Source organism: Peromyscus leucopus, chromosome 3 (genome assembly GCF_004664715.2).
Source record: "Peromyscus leucopus breed LL Stock chromosome 3, UCI_PerLeu_2.1, whole genome shotgun sequence".
Classification (NCBI taxonomy): Eukaryota; Metazoa; Chordata; class Mammalia; order Rodentia; family Cricetidae; genus Peromyscus; species Peromyscus leucopus.
In genome coordinates, this window is record NC_051065.1 from 51020495 (window position 1) to 51039341 (window position 18847).

At 43.1% G+C, this 18847-nt stretch overlaps 1 protein-coding gene across 10 annotated transcripts in view; it reads left to right on the forward strand.

Annotated features, from left to right (window-relative positions):
* Positions 1-18847, forward strand: part of Dgki (diacylglycerol kinase iota) — a 471870-nt gene that overhangs the window by 157333 nt on the left and 295690 nt on the right. For all 10 annotated transcript variants that reach the window (XM_028866082.2, XM_028866077.2, XM_037203652.1 and 7 more), the window contains exon 3: positions 6297-6392. In XM_028866082.2, coding sequence (XP_028721915.1) covers positions 6297-6392 — 96 coding nt within the window. The remainder of the gene's footprint in view (positions 1-6296; positions 6393-18847) is intronic.

The window sequence follows — 18847 nt, forward strand, 5'->3', positions numbered from 1 at the left end:
AGTTTATGATGTCAAACTAGCGGACATAAAATAACAGTATTTTTCCTTTCTGCCCCTAGCAGTGAGACATAACAAAGATACGTATTTACTCATTTATTCAACAACTTTTAGGTTTTCTATTTCTTAAAATTTCTTGAGATTTAATGCTGATCATGCAATAAATTGGTTGTAAATTTAATGTTTTTGTGGCTCCTAGAATCTTGTATGAAAGGAAATGTTAATTAAATAATTATGCCAATATATGAATAAGTGCCAGTTGAGGTAGATAATGGGAAAGAAACATAATTTTATGACGGGACCTAGCAAAGCAACTTGATTCGGATTATGGGGCATTAGGGACTTTTTGAGGAAATAACTCTTGATTTGGTGACTAAACTATAAATAGAAATTAGCCATAAATTAATCCAGAGAGGGGTAAGGAATTTGAATAAAGAAAAAAAATGCATAGTGAACCATTAAACCTGGATGAAGTGAGGAGCACCCAATACTGGCCTCAGGTACATGCAAGGCTTAAGCAAAGGGGCAGCAAATTCAGTGGACTTGACTTGAGACCTTCCACTCTGCTTGAGAAGCAGCAAGGAGAGCAGGGTGCCTGTAAGTTAACCACTGGATGGAAGCATAACAGGAAAGGAGGTGAGAAGAACAGGAATTGGGAGACTATGGATAGGAAAAGAACACAGGAAACCACCCAAGGGCTATGCAAGGGAAGATTTAATATCTTTCCACCAGCATGAGCAGCTGATAAGCAGAACAGCCACTTGATCAGATTTCTATTTTGAAGCTAGGTAGGAAGGGGAAATTAAGGAGACATGATGGGAAGGAAAAGTAGCTCCTCACCCAGGAATGTGGTTGTAGTCTCCCTCCAGCTGAGAGTCAAGAATTCCAGCACAGTTAACGTTTTCTCTGAAGGTTGCTGACATAGAAACAATGTTCTGTTAATATGAAGATGCTACAAATACAGATGTTAACATTACAGTAAATCATGTACCAAGGCCCAAGCGAACATGACCTTTGAGTATGACCTTTCTCTTTTCTCAGTAGCAGACCTTCGATTTTCTATGAAATCTCACAAGAATCCTCTTTGGTAACCCTGTGATTGACCCATGGTTTGCCTGATTAAATTGCAGTCCTATCCAAGGCACCTCTGGACTCACCCTGTCATGTCATTTATTGCAAAGGGGGAAAAGGGAAGAATCAAATTCCTTAGCAACTATTTGAGATTAAGTTGAGAGCCACCAAAACCATGTGTCTACACAAGGCCTGGTGGCTCATGCCTGAAATCCCAGCACCTGGGAGACTGAAGCAGGTGGATAAAGGGTTGAAGCTCATCTTGGGCTGTGTAGCAAGTTTAATAGACAACCTGGGCTACACAAGATCCTGTCTCAAAAAACCAAAACCAAATTAAACCAGTCAAATCATATTTATGGCTCTTGCTCAGATACTGATACTCCAGCATCTCCCGAGAAGCCTGTCTACACTTGGGTGTGTTTTATTTTGCCTCTGAGTTAACCTCTGTGCTGAAATTTGTCAAAAGTCTTTTACTGAGCCGGGCGATGGTGGCGCACACCTTTAATCCCAGCACTCAGGAGGCAGAGGCAGGCAGAGCTCTGTGAGTTCAAGGCTAGCCTGGACTACCAAGTGAGTCCCAGGAAAGGTGCAAAGCTACACAGAGAAACCCTGTCTCAAAAAAACAAAAAACAACAAAAAAACAAAAAACAAAAAAAAAAGTCTCTTACTGCACTCCAGCTCTGCTTCATATTGGTGTACCCTAAAATTCTTTACTGCAGCAAACCTCCGTTTCACCTCAGTAAAGGTCTCCAAATAGGGTTCCCTAGGCTGCCACAGGTAACAATAGGGCAGGAGAAAGTCTCAGGCTTTCACCTCAACTACTCCCGATGTTGCATTTTGAAAAGTAGACCATGAAGGGTGGAGACAAAAGTAGGGATATCACTTGTGGTTGGCTGTTGAGATAGTCTGAGCCAGAGCTGGTGGTAACAGTAGAAGTGGTGAGTGGTAGCTGGACCTCAGATGCATTTTAAAATCACGATGAAATGATATTAGTTGTAAATAAGAGAGAGCTTTAGAAGGACTCCAGAGTTTTAGCCTAAGTATGGAGAACGGTAATGCCATTTACTGAAAATCCAGAGAGAAGACAAGGAAGAACCTATCAGTGGAGGAAATTCGGTTCTTGCAAATGTAAGGATTTAAGATGCTTATTAGGTCTTCTGGAGAGATGCTGTTGGCAATTGTTTATGAGTAAAGCTCAAAGAAGAGGGTCATCCTGAATAAATAATTTGGAAGGTAACAACTACTCAATGAGTGCTAAAGCCAAGAAAACTCAGCGCAGTAATCTAAGGACTGAATGTAGACGGAAGATGTAAAGATTGGAGTATTGAGCTGCAGAACATTTTAGTGTTAAAAATTTGAGCATAGGGAAGATCCAACAGCAAAGGCTAGGAAAAGTAAACAGTGGAGGAGAAGAAAGTAACTCTGGATGAAGACAGCGATCATCAGTGTTGAAGCTGCTGATGAGTGTGGAGCTTGATCATTGGCCATTGGCTTCAGCCATGTGACATCACTGGTGACATGGAAAATAGTATTGTCATGTGAAAGAAGAACACCTGGAATGGGCTCAAGAAATTATAATGGTGTGCAAAGGAAGTGACAAAATATAAGAATTCTCTGTTGAGCTTTCCCTGGGGGAGAAGAGTGGAAACAGATGTGTGTCAAGAACTCAACTATCGATGTACTTCGTGTTATTTTCAGCTCTGATTTTTCTGTGTATCTATGACCATGATGCAAGTCAGTTCTGAATTTATTTTTTATTTCTGTGTCTCTGTGTCATGACGTTCTCTATATGACCAATCTCTACATTTGTACTCCTTGATTTTACAACATTTTGTTGTGTTGTACTTCTTGTGACCATTTTTCCCCCATTAAGGAATTTTAGATTAACCTAGCCAGGTATATACTTACCTTTTCCTTCCATTAGAACTATTTCTTCAGGAACTACTTCTCAAAGTAAGCATAGTAATTTAGGGAATGAATGCTTTACTCTGTGTTTTCTTTAGATGTCTGTACATGTTGCTCTCCTTCCCTATCACTTCCTGGCTTTTCATGGTGAACTCCAGGTCTATGGGTATATGCTTATAGCTTTATGTCTTTTCTTAAAATTGATGAAGATGCTTCATGACATGTCTTTCTTACGCTTATCTTTGTTAGTGATTGTACAAAACAGAGAAGAATGCAATATAGTACTTTGGCTCACAGACATGCTCTAAAATCTGTTATCTAAAACACTTGAAGAGGAGGGTGTGGTCTATTGGGTCATAGACTCCAAAGCACATTGGAACCACCTTGGAACCTTGAACAATTACTATACACAAGTTTCATTGAGATTCACTGACACAGACTCTCTGGAATCATACTCAATTATTTTAAAAATTTACCAGGTTATTGAGTACATAGCTCAAACTGAGAACCGACCCATTAGATAGTGACAGGATGCAGTAAAGCTGCCTGCCTTTACCTTCCAAAGGTCCATCTCTTTGAAATCAAGTTCCCATCAAAAACTGAGGCTAACTAAAAGTAGTGGTCTTCTGTGGATGACTCCGAGGCAAGGTTGACCTGCAGGCCTCTGAAAGCTTGCAAATGGTATACCATTTAACAAAGGAGTCTGAGGCCTAGAAGCTATTGGCCCTTAAGTCAGGTATGTGGTGCATGCAACAGTCTGACTCCCAGGTTCTTAACCCACCCCTGCCTGCCTTACCTGCCCTCTGAGGACTTCACTGTTGGCACACCTAGCTTGTTACTGTCAAAGGTTCTTGACATTTGCTCCACTGTAACAGTTTTCTATCGGACCCCTTAAAATATTGGCAAGATTTCCCCTGAAGTCCTCCCCTTAGGATTTCTTGTTTTTCTGTCATGTTCAGTTTCCAACTTTGTTAGTCAGTTTACCACTGTGAGATATCACAGCATCCCTAGGACTCGTGCCAGCACTGAAGAACAAATGTTTGCTGAATGAGTCCAGTGATAAAATGAAAAGGGATGGCTTTTGTATAATTGGTTAGAAGTTCAAGTTGGATGGTAGGTAACCCCTCTGTAGTGGTTTAGATGGTGAGCACAATTTCTTCAGGCTACCTAGTAAAGAAATGCCTTTGTATTTTATTCTCTAATGATGTCATCAGTTTGTAAGATTTTTAGGGTCCAGCCCTATGTCTAGTCTTCCTTCCTTCTGATAGTGTCCCAGAAGGTGAGGAGAGGTCGGTTTTCCCATGACTATTTATGTACAAATTGAACATTGTTCACCAAAGGAGAATATTACTGGGGAGAAGGGGAAAAAAAGGCACTTGAGGCCTTTGTTGTCTGTATACCTGATCACTTTTCCCCTGTGTTCACATCTTACTCTTGCTGTTTTGAGACTTCCTCACTTTCCTTGGATCTTGAAGCATCTAGAGCAGTGGTTCTCAATCTGTGGGTCGCAATCCCTTTGGGGGTCAAATGACCTTTTCACAGGGGTCACCTAAGACCATTGGAAAACACAGATATTTACTTTTTACTCTTAACAGTAGCAAAATTAGAGTTGTGAAGTAGCAATGAAAATAATTTTATGGTTGGGGATCACTGCAACATGAGGAACTAGATTAAAGGGTCGCAGCATTAGAAAGGTTGAGAACTGCTGATCTGGATCCGAGGTCAATGGATTCTCTTGCTTGAAATCATTTGAGATCATTTACCCTGAAAGGAAAATGTATTCTATTTGAATCTGAAGAAATGTATCCAGTGTTTTTAAAAAAAATAGCATGACAATTGGTGCTCTCTTCCCTGCTTCCAGCTAGAAACATTTGGTCTATATTTCTGATTCTCTCTAATAAGCCTTGGCATTGAGAAGGCTGTTGTGTGGATGCTTCTGGGATGAGTTATCCTAAGCATGGCTCAAATGTATGATGGACTTTAAATGACTTGGTTAGCCTGAAAAGCTCTTTATTGAAGCTGTCCTCTGTTGTCTGATCAGGATGTTACCACAAAATGTCACAGACTGGGTGGCTTAAGCCACAGACATTGATTTCCCATCATTTCCAAGCCAAGCAGGTACAAGGGCAAGGTGATGGCACCTGGAGTTCCTGATGAGAGCCCTCTTTTTGTCTGGCAGGTAGTTGCTTTCTTGCTGTGAACTCAGGTGGCTTTTCCTTGTTGCATGCATGTATAGAAAGGGAGAGCTTCATTGAGTTACTTCCTATAGGGGCATCGATTCCATGGTGAAGGCTCTACCTTCATGACCCGATTACTTTCTAAAGGCCTGTTCTAATGCCATCACACTGTGATTTAGATTTTAATATATGAATTGAGGACAGGGGCATAGTACAGCCCACAGCATCCTCCATCAAAGGATAACTGCTAGTCCTTGTCTTTCTGACATGGAATAAGATAAAAACAACAGGACTTTTCCTATAAACTCTGCAGGCTTAGTCTTATGTTCCTTTATAGTTAATGTAACACAGTGTTTTCTCCAGTATTTCATCCTTTAAGCAAATACACAGAATATACAATCAGTACATAAATTCGTACACCTTTAAAGTGGTGTATCAGAAGAAAGATCATAGAATTCTATTTGCCATATTTAAAGGCCAGATGGCTGTCCTCCTCTCCATTGTATACTGCACGTTTATGGATAGAACAAGGTTGTTACTCATTGTAGCATTCATCACAGCAGCTCTGCTTGCCACCAAAATATAGTGTGTATTCTTAGGAAGCAGACAAATTATTTAGTTTGTAAAATTTAGAATTGAGTGGGAAGCCTTGCCAAATTAGCAACGTGTTTAGATTAGTAGAAATGCATTTGTGCTTTGAGTTCCAGAGAAGCAAGCCGAGTGTAGATGCATTGTCAGCCATTCTTACCTAAAGTATTTTAATACTCTCACCCTTCTTCTCAGCTAATTCACTAAGTAGAGGCAAATTTTTATCTAAGTTTGGTCTCCTGGGTCATCACATCTGGGGTCCGGATAAACAAGATGTCATGTGGAACCACTCAGTGTTGTCTTTTCCTCATTGGTTGAGAATGTTTCAAGGTGACACGTCCATGGATAAGGCCTTCATAGACTTTATATCGATCTTGGTTATCGATCAAAGTTTCCACACCATTTTCCCTTTCCAGAATTTCCATAGGATCAACTCCAGCAGTGTCTTTGAAGATCCCATGAAGAGTGTCTAAACTCCTGGGAGTCACTAATTGTCTTGCATAATTCCTCCCTTGATGCTGAAGAGAAAACTCAAGTGGGTGGGTCTTTTCCTTACAGGAGAATGCTGTGAATGGGGAACACCTATGGCTGGAGACCAACGTCTCGGGCGACCTCTGCTACCTGGGGGAGGAGAACTGCCAAGTCCGATTTGCAGTGAGTATGTCCCACAATGCCCATTTAGTCTTTCCAGGAAACAGCCTATATGTCTGTGGATGGTGGGGATGAGAGGAAAGTTGTGCCCCAATATCCCAGGATGGGCTTGGGATGGCTCTATCCTCATGACATAGAGCTTCCCACTTGCTTTTAAGGTTTACAGATTGTGTGTCAAGTTCACATGGCTCCAGGTTGTCAGTTTTAGTGACTTTAAGGTTTCATTGGGGAGGCTACACATTAATGTCATGTGATGCTGACCATTATAGTGATTATGGGGGTGTTATTTTCATTGGGAGTCAGAGAGAGGGTGAGTGTAGATGAGGGAATGTCACTTACGGTAGGCTGTGGAGGGGCAGGAGGCTTTGTTGAGAGGAAGAGGGTAATCTACCTGCAGGGCAGTCGCTATGGGGTGGGAGATGCTGGTGGTGAGGGTGGAAACAGCTCTGTGGGATGTGGATGAGGTTAGCCTATTTCCACACTGAGATCTTGAGAACACAGTTCCAGGAAAGATTTGATAAATCAACAGCTGGGTGAGTCGGAGTGGCTTTTGCTTATTAAAAATCACTGTGTGCCCTTATTTAGAACAATCTATTCAAGGGTTTAAACTTCTCTTCAGGAGCTAGGCATGGGAGCACATACCTAAAATCACAACACAAAGGAGGAAGGTGTAGGTTGACACATTTGAGAACAGTCTGGGTTACATAGTTAAACAGTCTCATTTTTCTGTTACTGTGACAGAGCATGCTTTAGGGGGAGAGGTTTATTAAGTTTATAATTCCAGGTCACAGTCTACCATTGCAGGGGAGTCAAGGAAGGAACTTGCAATGTCTAGTCACACCCACAATCGAGAGTAGAGAGAGAGTGAACACATGCATACTTACTTGTGCTTAGCCCCCTTTCTACATTTATACTGTCTGGGATTGCCTACTTAGGGAATGGTGTCACCCACAGTGGGATAGGTCTTCCTGCCTCAATTAAGGTAATTAAGACAACCCCCATAGACACGCTCACCAGCTAGCCTGATGTAGGCAATCCCTTATTGATGTACTCTCTTCTCAGTTCTAGATTGTGCCAAGGTAATAATTACAACTAAACACTGAATTTAATAAGACACTATCCCCAAAAATTATGGGTGGAAGATGTAGCTCAGTAGTAGAATACTTGCTGAGCATGCATAAGGTCCTAGGTTTGATTCCCAATGCTGAAAAAAGAAACTAAACCACGAAGAAGGATCAGTGACCATACAATAAGCCATGGAGAGACTGAAAGTTTAATGCTGACAAAGCAGGCTTAATTTTTGCCTACATTAAAAAAATCAGCCTAAAAATAGAGTGGCAGAAAACTTAGAATAGTAAAGAACAAAGAAGAGAAGGCTCCCTTCCCATTTAAGAAAATGATGTCATAACTTAGAGAGCTTTACAGGTTTTTTATTATTTTTAATAATGCATGAAAATGGTTTGAGCAAAATGTCGGGCAGTCAAATAATACGTGAATGTGTTCTGTAACAAGGGAGACACTGAACTTCTTTCAGAGCTTATAAAGGAGTAAAGAACCTGAGGTCTAAACCTAACCTGAGGTCAGGGTGCTAAAATGACCAAGTCTCAACATCAAGACCTTTCCATCACCATAGCAGTTTCGATCCCTCATTGGTAGATAAGTGTTTAGGAAAACTGTTGTTTTTTTGGGTGAGAGTCCAGTTTGTTTAATGGATATAGGGAACAGCAAAAGGTCCTAGAATGGCCCAGATGAACAGTCTGAGCATCTGAAGTCAGTGAGTCTCTGTGTTTCCACCCACTGTGTGACATTGACGATTCATGACTTTTGGGTCATGGCTACCTTCTAGACAGAAAAAGAAGGATTAAAATTGCCTTTAATTTTGTTTCTAATTTGGATCTGTAATTAATCGTTTGCATTTCTTCTAATCTTGTTGTGAATTCAATTGATTTAAATATCAGCATTTCAACTTTATGCATATGTAGTTTTAATTAAAGTATAATTGCGTGGAGTTTGATTAAATTAACCAAATCTGTGAGAAGCTCAGCTGTTTGGACTAAAATGCTATAAATAATGAATTAACATTAAGGTCTTAGATAATTGTATAAACATTGGTCTTGGGATGTCAGATAGTAAGTATGAAATGGAAGAAATGAAGGCTAGCTTTGTTTGCCTTGCATGTGTGCTACGTGGATGCTGCTGTCAACAGGTGGACTGGCTCATTACCTAGTCCTGCCTCTTTCCAAATTGCTCCCCTTGGTCCTTTTATGGGCAGTCATTTTGGGACAGTTGCTTGTTACTTCTTCTGACAAATACATGAATTAATACAGGCACCTCCTTTCCCTGGCATGCCACTAGGTAGGGCAGGCTGACCTTGAACTGATTGTGTAGCGGTGCCAACATCCTCCTGCCTCAACTGTCCTAGTGTTGCAGTTACAGGTGTACCATCACATCCAGCTCCACACTCCTCCTACTCTGTGTCCACAGTGAGCATTTCTATCCATCCTTGTTTGGCCTCTAGGCCAGGAGAAACCCAAATCGAATAAGGAGAATGTTAGCAGGAGATCCAGGGTAGAGCTGTGAGAACGCTGTGTCCTTTCACCTTCAGCTTTGATTTTACCCCAGGGACTTAGCTCTTTCAACCCCATTTAAAATATGTCTGCAAGATGAGGAGCTGTCTTCCAAAATGATATTGTTTAAGCCAAGTCACAAATAAATAAGGAAGTAGAAAATGCCCCTGTGTTTTCTGATGGCAAGGTTCTCACTGCTAAGTAGAGTCTCTTCCCCTGTGAAGTGGGGAAATGCTGTGTGAGAGTTTGATGCAGTGCACAGGCAGGATGCATTTGGCATAGGACTGCCAAAGTGAATTAAAGTCAAACAGAACGAGAATGGGCAATACACAAAAGGAAATACATTGCCAATCTATATGTGGGACATTTAAGCAAAGCCACTCAAGTGAAAACAGCTCTTAGGAACGAGTCAGCCTCATGGGCCCTATTAATTAGCAGAGGCTTATAAAGTGATGAGCCTTCCTGATGGCTGGTTTAGGCTGAGATGGCTTGTCACATGATCCTTTGGTAGGGATGTAAATGAATAGTCGGCACAAAGCTGGCAGTATATGGTGAAGGCATTCAGTACCTTCTAGCCCTCCACCCAGTTCAGATTGTGATGTATGGCCATCTTGAATGCCATGTTTTGGGAGAGACATTGAAAAGCAATGAAAGGTCCAGAGGAGAGTGACCAAGTTGGTTTAGAATCTAAAACTTTTTGATAAAGAAAATTTCAGTAGCATGATTACAACTGAGTATTAAAGAGGGAGTGTGTAGAGAAAGACCTCCTGTTACTTCAAGAGCTGCTTTGAATAAAAGGAAAGTGATTTTCCATCCATCAGGAAGATGGAGCAGTACTCTAGATCTAGACCCTGTGTCTCTAGCAGTGGTCATGACCCTCCAGTGGGCATGACGTGCCCCCTGGGGCACTTGTGAGCATTTTTACTCTCTCTCTCCTTGGTCCAAGTGCTGACTCAGCTGTGTCTGGAGTTGGACTTGTAAACAAGTGATTTTAAGAGGCATATTACATACTCTGGTGCAGGTGGTACACAAACTTAAGTCTAAGAACTCCTGTAGCACAGAGTTCCATTGGGGTACTTAGGTACCCAGAGAAGTGGACTCAAAAGATATGTTTGGGCATGATGTAGACAGCTCTCTTTCAAGGATGCTGGAAAAAGGTGATGGGTGCCTGCTTCCAAGAGTTTAGACAAGGAAGATGCTCTACTTGCAACTTCCTTGGAAGTGAATAAATATTTTTTTTGTGAGAAAACATGCAGATGTAGATTATATATTAGATTTATGCTTTCTTTCATGTGCCACCTTTAAAGAATGAAGAACTGTTGGCATTATTGTAGCCAGGTACCACCCACTAGCTCCTAAACAAATTACAGCAGAGTTCTTGGGGAGGAAGGAACACATCTGTGAAGACAGACCTTTCCCACCTTACCCTGTTTTATCAAGGCAAAGTTCATGTGAAGTTACATCCATGTGGCTGGATGTAGACAAAGGCTGTTTCACAGACATGGAAATAATGCTCATTGCATGCGAGTGGGGGTGAGGAAAGAATTTTTCAGACAGAGAGAAGAACACAAGCAAGCTAAGAGGCAGAAGTAAGCTCTTTGGAGCAAGACAAGAGTCATGGTGTGTGAGCACACCAAAGGTGTTTATCAGGAGGAATGGGAAAGAGGAAAAGAACAGATGGGCTTGGGTATGTCTCTATGATTCTGAACCAAAACAGGGAGCATGCTATAAAGGTCAGTGGACTCACAAAGCATGACCACATACTGTGCTGTCTAAACCACGGCAAATTTAAAGGTGAACATGGCTGCTTATATCAGTGGTACTGGAGGCCAGAGGGGTGAATGAGAGCCCTATCAGGGATACTGAGACAGTCACCCTAATTTGCACGGATATTGGAACATCTATTTAAAACCAAAGTTGGGCTGGGGATATAGGTCAATTGACATATGCTTGCCTAATGTGCACAAAGCTCTCATTCAGTCCTCAGCACTGCAAAGCTTACATCCAGGCATGATAGTGCAAGCATGTAATCCCAGCACTTTGTAGGTGGGGGGCCAAAGAATCAGAAATTTAAGATTGTCCTTGATGGTATAATTAGTTTTGAGGGCCAGCCTGGGTTACATGTGACTCTGTCTCAAGGGCAGGGCATCCTGGCGCTGTGTAGGTTGATGCTTCTAACTGCTGCTGGGAGTATGGCAAGTAAGGCAGTGACTGCAGATGACTGAGGACTGACTGTCCGGGGAGCGTTTGCTCCAGAGCCTCAGTACTGAGTCACCTGATCTGAAATTTTTCTCATGGATCTCTGGTAGCAGCATTCAGTACTGTAGAATCTGTGCCAACATTTAATGGGAGTCAAGTTATGCCCAAGTAATCAGATTTCCCCAATCAGTCATCTTGCCTTCCCAGCTTCCTGGCTTCCTTCTTTCCTTCCTGGTTTAAGGAAGAGAGAGGGATGTAAATAGAAGGAAACTGGTGCAGAAACCTCTCTGGTTCCCAGGGTGACTGTCAGGAGAAGAACCTGAAGTAAAATTCCACTCTAGTTTGGTGATATTTCTTTAAAAAGTTTTAATTACATTAATTAATTTAGGGGAGGATATGCAACATAGCATGCTGTTGTGAGGCTGGAATAGAAACTGGTAGGAGTCAGTCTTCTCCTTCCACCATGTGGTTTTTAGATCCACCTCAGATTGTGAGTCTTTGTGGTAAGTCAGCACTCTTGCCATGCTAGTGAAAGTTATTTTGACATACCTTTCCGCATTCATTTATTCTCTTGTTGTATGTGCATGGAGGACCCAGCACCAGAGAACTTGAGGAGCATTGGGAATGCAAGCTAGTTAACTGTTACTATGTGACAACTTCATTGTACATTGGTAACTGTAATAGAAATGTATTCTATCATTGTGGTGATGATAGGCAAAGACGTCCAGCCCTGTGTCTATTCCTAGAAGATCTTAGCTCTGCTCTAACAGTTTGTAGAGAACACACTAGTGCACACCTAATTCTATACTCGAAAGAGACTCATGTATATCTATCTGTAAGCTTAAACACCATCCTTGAACATGTGGGGCTGGGCAAGCACAAAGAGGTAATGTGGGTGGTGAGGAAAACTCCAGATAGACTGCTCTAGGTTCATGAACTGATTGAACTTTGATCATTATTTCACTATTTTTTTTCCTATTTGTCTTTGTACATCTGAAGTGTTATTATAGAGTTTGCATTAGGGATTCTCAATTATGAGTGAGTATTGTAATTTGAACAAGAAGCATCCCCATGGGCTATATACTTGAGTACTTAGTCTCCAGTTGGTGGCGCTGTTTGGGGGAGGTTTAGATAGTGCAACCTTGCTGGAGGAAGCATGTCACTTGGGGCTGGATTTCAGAGTTTATAGCCCCACTCTACCTCCAGCTTACTCTCTGCTTCCTATGGGTAAGATGGAGATGTAATCTCTCAGCTTCCTGCTCCTCCTGCAGGAATGCCTTCCTCGCCATTATGGATCTCTAGTCATCTGGAAGCAGAAGCCAAAGTATCTATCTTAAGTTGCCTTTGGCTGTGGTATCTTATTACGGCAACAAAAATGTAACTAATGCAGACATGAGGTTTTTGCTGTCAAGAACTTGACCCTGTGTTTTGTTTGTTTGTTTTTTCTTTTCTTTTCTTTTTTCTTTTTTTGGAGGAATGTGGAAATTTTTGGAACTTTGGACTAGAAAACTATAAGCAGAGCTTAATGGTTCATCCTTGCAGAAGCCTGGAAAACCATAGTGCTGAGAGTAAAATGGATTATGGAGGCCTGGACTGGAGGTCCAGGGGGAAGCAAGGATTTTATTAGCAACAGGGCTGAAGGCCATTCACCTGATACTTTAGCCTTCTGCCTGTGACCTAAGAACTTGCATGAAGTTAAATGAAAAGTAATGGACCAGTTTCTTTGGTGGAAGAAGTTTTGGGACAGCATCAGATTGAGTCTTTAGTGTGGTTATTATTTATTAGTCTTATGAAAGTCTACAATGAGAAGGCAGCAAGTGGGGAAGAAGGAAATATAAAATGTGCAGACTTCAGAGGAAAAGAGCGCTATGTTCCAACTGGGTCATGTGCTGAGGAAAAGGTTGTAATAGTTGAGGAGATTATTGTCACTAAAGAAAAGCCTCCTATTCTGCATAGGAAGGGTGCTCCCAGGGAAAGACCCACCCATCCAACCTTCCAACTTGGGAAAGGAAAAGGCCTAAGGAGTTTCCCACCTCTAGAAAACAATATAAAACTCCTATAAATACAATCCAGGGGAGCAAGAGTTCTTCCCAAGTTGTCATCCAAACTTGGCAGTGCCCTCCACATAGCACTTGCTTTTGAGTCATGAAAGTTGCAAGAATGAGAGGGTCATGGATTCTTCCTCTGTGGTTTCAGAGAGCCACTAAAGCCAGACAACATATGGCAGGGAATGGAATCCCTGCAAGGAGCTGTAAGATGCCATTGCATGAAGCTGTGAAGGTAAAGCCTGGGCTACAGTGGAAATCCCAAGATGTCGGAAATGCCAGATCTGTGTGATGTATACCAAACAGAACTACACAGAAGGAGTATAACCAGCTCAAGAGATAGGTGTATGTGTCGGGAAACAAAGCTGAAGTGGCAGAGCTCTTTAAACTCTTTGATAACGAAGCCCCTGCTGCTGGACATGGAGCTACAGAATTTGGTGTTTGACCTGCTGGGTTTTGGTCTTCCTTTGGTTCTGATTATGCCCATGTTCCTTCCTTTTGGTATAGAAGTATATATTTTGTGCTTTTGTCTGTTGGAAGTAAGTAATTTTTTTTACAGGTGTTTCTGTTGCTGTGATGAAACACCATAACCTGAAAACAAATTGGGGGAGGAAAAGGTTTATTTGGCTCCCACTTCTGTATTGCTGTTCATCATCAAAGGAAGTCAGGACCGAAACTCAAACAGGGGAGGAACCTGGAGGCAGGAGCTGATGCAGAGGCCATGGAGGGCTGCTGACTGGCTTGCTTTCCATCATTTGCTCAGACTGCTTTCTTACAGAACCCAGGACCACCAGCCCAGGGATAGCACCACCCACAAGGGGCTGGGCCCTCCCCATCACTAATTAAGAAAATACCTTACAGCTGGATCTTAGGGGGCATTTTCTCAATGGATGTTCCCTCTTTTCAGATAACTCTAGCTTGTGTCAAGTTGACATGAGACTAGCCAGAACAACAGGAAAGTTAAAATCAAGAGATGATCTTTAGTTTCAAAAGAGACTTTGAACTTTTAAATAGTATTGAGACTGTTTAAAAAAAAGACGACAGGAACTTTTAAGTTGGACTGAATATGTGTTGCTCTATAGTATGTCCATGGGCCTATCAAGGACAAGGGTGGAACGCTTGCAGTTTGAACAAGAAATGTTCTGCACAAGCTCGTGTTTTTGAACACCGAGTCCCCAGCTGGCGGCGCTGTTTGGGGAGGTTATGAGACTTTTAGGATGCGGAGCCTTGCAGGAGGAAGCATGTCACCGAGGACAGGCGTTGGGTGTTTATAGCCTCATTCCACATCTGGTTCGCTTTCTCTGCTCCCCGTGTGGGGTGTGATTGCTCAGCTCTCTACCCTGGCCACCAACTGCCATGCCTCCACTGCCACTACAGACTCTTCCCCTGGGACTGTCGGCCCAGAGGAACCCTTTCCTCTGTCAGTTTCCTTTGGTCATGACATTTGATCACAGGAGCAGAGAGTAACTGATACGATGAACTGTGTCGTCCCTTATGGCCCTTTAATTTTTATTTATGTTCTTCTGGAGTCATGGTTCCCAGGTCAGATCTGCCTCGTGAGAGTCTTCAGTGCATGGAATAGAGTAGCCAGATCATCTGCAGGCTGTGCACTGTCAGGGTAGAGAGTCACTCGGCAACTTCATAGAGGTCAGAGCGAGTCAGAGAGACTGCCTTTGGCACCTGACAGATGGTTATGCATTCAGCTGCGTACTCCTGCGAGCTACAGGGATGTCCTAGTGGCCAGAACTCCTTAATGAGACCTTATTTGAGAATCACGTGATGCTAGGTGGCAATCCTGTAGAATAAGGTCATATTAGGGGAGGGTACGCACTAATCCTATGTGAAGAGTGTCCTTATGAGGAGGGGACACACACACACACACACAGGGGACCACTTCACAATGGAGGTAGACGCTGGGCTGATGGAGGTGTCAGCGAAGGATAATGAGGCCTTAAGCTGCTGTCAGAAGCTCAGGGATATGCGCAGAGGCTTCCTCTTCAGAAGGGCCTTGGCCTGCCATGACACCTTGACTTTTATACTCTGACCTCCGGGACTTTGAGAGCAAACATTTGTGTGTGTGTGTGTGTGTGTGTGTGTGTGTGTGTGTGTGTGTGTGTGTGTGTGTGTGTGTTTCTCTACTCATCTTGTGGCACTAGGGCATTGCTCAAAATGAACACTACAGCTCTGCCGTGAGCTGTTAGCCAGTCTAGCTAGACAAACACCTCCTCTAGCACGCAGGCTCACAGGTACTCACCAAGAAAGACAGTTTTGCAATCTTGAGGATCTAGGTGGAGGGGCTATGATTTTGGAGAGAGCTTCCGGATAGGCAGGTTGGTGTGCGCCACAGGGGGGGCGTAGGTGGATGGTTAGGTGACTGAGTGCACGTAGGTTGAGTGAGAAGGAGAAGGAACTGTCAGACTTCAGAAGGCTCTCACCAGATATATCGTCTCTATTTTTAGGCCTGCTTATGTCACCCTGTTTTTGTGGGGTGGCTAATAGGTGCTGTTTTTCTTCCTCTGTTCTTTCCTAATGTGTAAGATCTGGTGAAAAGGGATACGCCTTGTGACACCTGACCTTCATTCTCAGTCATTTTCATTGTTCCTTATAATTTGACAAGTGACTAGGTTGCACTGGGGAGGCTGTGTGACATGCACTTGGCTGAGAGATTGCGGCACACAGGTCTTTGTGCCAGAAGAACTGGATGGAGACCTAAGACCTGCTTGGCTTCTCTGAGTCTTGGCTTCCTCTTTGAAGCAGTAGTGTCTGCCTCTAGCGTCAGAATCACCGAATGGCTGAGTTAACGAATGCCCCTGCTCTCCTTCTCCCCATCCTCTCCTGCTCCTCCTTCAGTGCCATTGATTTCAATACAGGAGCTGGGTATTTTGTCAGACTTGGCTTTTTAACCAGGTCTGATGTTTAACGTGAGTCCGTGTGGCCCTCCCGCTGGGACTGCGACACCTTCATTTTGTTCTCGTGTGTGATTTTGTCTTTTCACTAGGCCATAGGTGGAGCTAACCATGTGCAACAATCAAAGTGTCCCATCACGGGACACATCCCATCAAGTGTGTCTTTTGGGGGGAGGTCAGAAGCCTCATCACTTCAGTCACGGGGTACTGTGATTTCTGCGCACAGGGATGGCCTTGGGTTCTTGGAATAGATTTGGAAGAAGACTGTAAGGGCAGCCACCATCTCTCATACGTAAAGGAGACTTTTCTCTTTCTGGTGTTTAAAATATACAGTCAGCAGTCTGGGGTGATCTCTTAGTTGGTAGAAGGCTGGCCTTGCAGGAAGGAGAACCTGAGTTTGATCCCTAGAACTCATGTAAAAAACAAGAAAAATCCAACTGGGTGTGGTGGATGCCCTTGTGATCTTAGCAAAGGAAAGGTAGAAACAAGCAGAATCCTCCAGGTTGCCAGCATGCCAATCTCTGGTAATCAGTGAGCCCTGGGTCCCAGTGTATGATCTGAGGCTCAAAACCAAGATGGATGGCTTCTGAGGAATGATACCCGAGGTTCAAGTTGGCCTCCAAATGCACACACACACACACACACACACACACACACACACACACACATCAGTGACCACGAGCCCAGTCCCGCCTGTTTCATCTCAAGAAGAAGAGAGCTCCTGCTCTATTGCTATGCATGCATGTTACCAGTAAGAAGAATGATAGAATCAGAGCCTAGCCCACATGGCTGGGAGCTTTTCTTCCAGCTATGGATTCAGGTCTGGCGGGTGTTCACCACTGAGCACCTCCACTCTGCTAGGAGAGCACCAAGCCTCACCTGCATGTGCCCTGCTCTGGGATCCACACACAAAGGTTGGGTTGTCCAGCACGGCAGATTGATGATCCACACCCAGATGGCAGGCAGCTCGGCTGCAGTGGGTGCAAGCTGTCAGAAGGAGTCATGTGTTTGTGCGGCAGGAGTGTCCAGGAGGCAAAGCCAGCTTTCAGGGTTGTTTGGGTGCCAGTCTGAAGCCAGCTCATCCAGGGACTTGCCAAAGCTGCTGTCTGCCAGAGGCTGCTCCTCTATCAGGATGCTGAGGGTCTAATGAATCAAAATGACTCAGGGAAAACAGAGCCAGCAGCAACAATGGTTTACAGAAAGATTTTCATAGACAGCCGCTCTGCTGCTGATTACCCTTGGCAGTGGATATGTGTGGGAAAAGGAAGTGGAGTCCCCCATGAGTGGAAGTGACATTGTCCTTTGTGTGTCTGGTGGATGATGGCTGGGCATTTCAATGAGATCATCTGTTTGTATGTGTAGAATAGCACAGGGGTGGTCCTCTCACAGTGGCTGTCAACCATTGTTACTGCCACAGCTATTACGATGAGTGTTATTTGTACAGAATATTCCCCATGTGTACTGCTGATCAGCCGGCTTCACACAGGATAAGTAGGATGTGACATCTGGGGTACGTTAAGATTTAGTCACTTAGGTGACCAGATCAGGAGTCCCATTTTCCATTTGCACAGTCTATTTTACTTCCAAATCATATTCTAGAGAACACTAAAGTCACATGCAAATATAATAGGGGATGTTATTTGCATAAATGCTCCTGTTTATAAAACACAAAACACCTTTAATACGTGTATCAGTTTTAGGAAGCTTAAAGCTGCTTCTTATCTGAGTGGAGGGAAGATTGTGGGACCCTTGCCTGGCCCCTCAGAACATGTGTCAGCGTCTCACGGGATCTCAGTGTTCCATAGAAAATTACTTGAGAGATGGCCCCACGATGCTTTGCAGTTTTCCTAGGACTCATGCTTATCTCTGATCATTAACAATGACCCTGCAGGATGGTCATACCCGGAAGTCTTCATGCACTGAAAGGTAAAAGTAAAAACCACATCCTAAGCATACTCACAGCTTCGAAATCTCTTCATCTTGTATGTTTGTGCAGCTACTATACCTTTATATTAAACTTTTATATTGAACCACATGCGTGTGTGTGTGTATGTGTGTGTGTGTGTGTGTGTGTGTGTGTGTGTGTGTGTGTGTGTAGTTTGAGCCTCTAAGTAACTGCCATCTCTCCTGCAGTGACAATTTTAGATTGGGACTACATCTGTATTTGTATGTGGGTGTGTGTTTACATGAATCAGCTCTGTTATTGTTTGATATTATATAGTACTGTCCCTTGATGATATAGATAACTTGCATCCAACTCAGTGTTGTGTTTGCATTGTCACTCAGGCAATGGCCAAGTGCACAGAGTTGCTCTTACCCTTTTCCAGAGTTTCTTCATGCCAATGGCACAGAACAGTAGATTGTAAACAATATTCTTACTCTTTACATATGGACTGGTTGTGGGTCTCTGCATTATCACCATCTGCCACAAAAAGAAACCTCTTTGATGAAGATTGAGAAATATACCAATCTATGTTTATGAAGACAAAAACTTAGGGGGCAATTTGTTAACTATGTCATTTAATATAACAATAATACTAGGGCCTAATAGCTAGATACCATCTTTCTCTCCGTTAATAGTACTAGTCATGGATTCCACTTAGAAAGTGATTAACATGTAAAACCATCACTAGTCGATGTACAGAGAATAGGAGATTGTGGAGTGCTCAGTTCTAAAATGGACATCTATATCATACACCCCCCCCCACTAAAGCTCAGAGATCATTGTAGAAGAAGGGGCA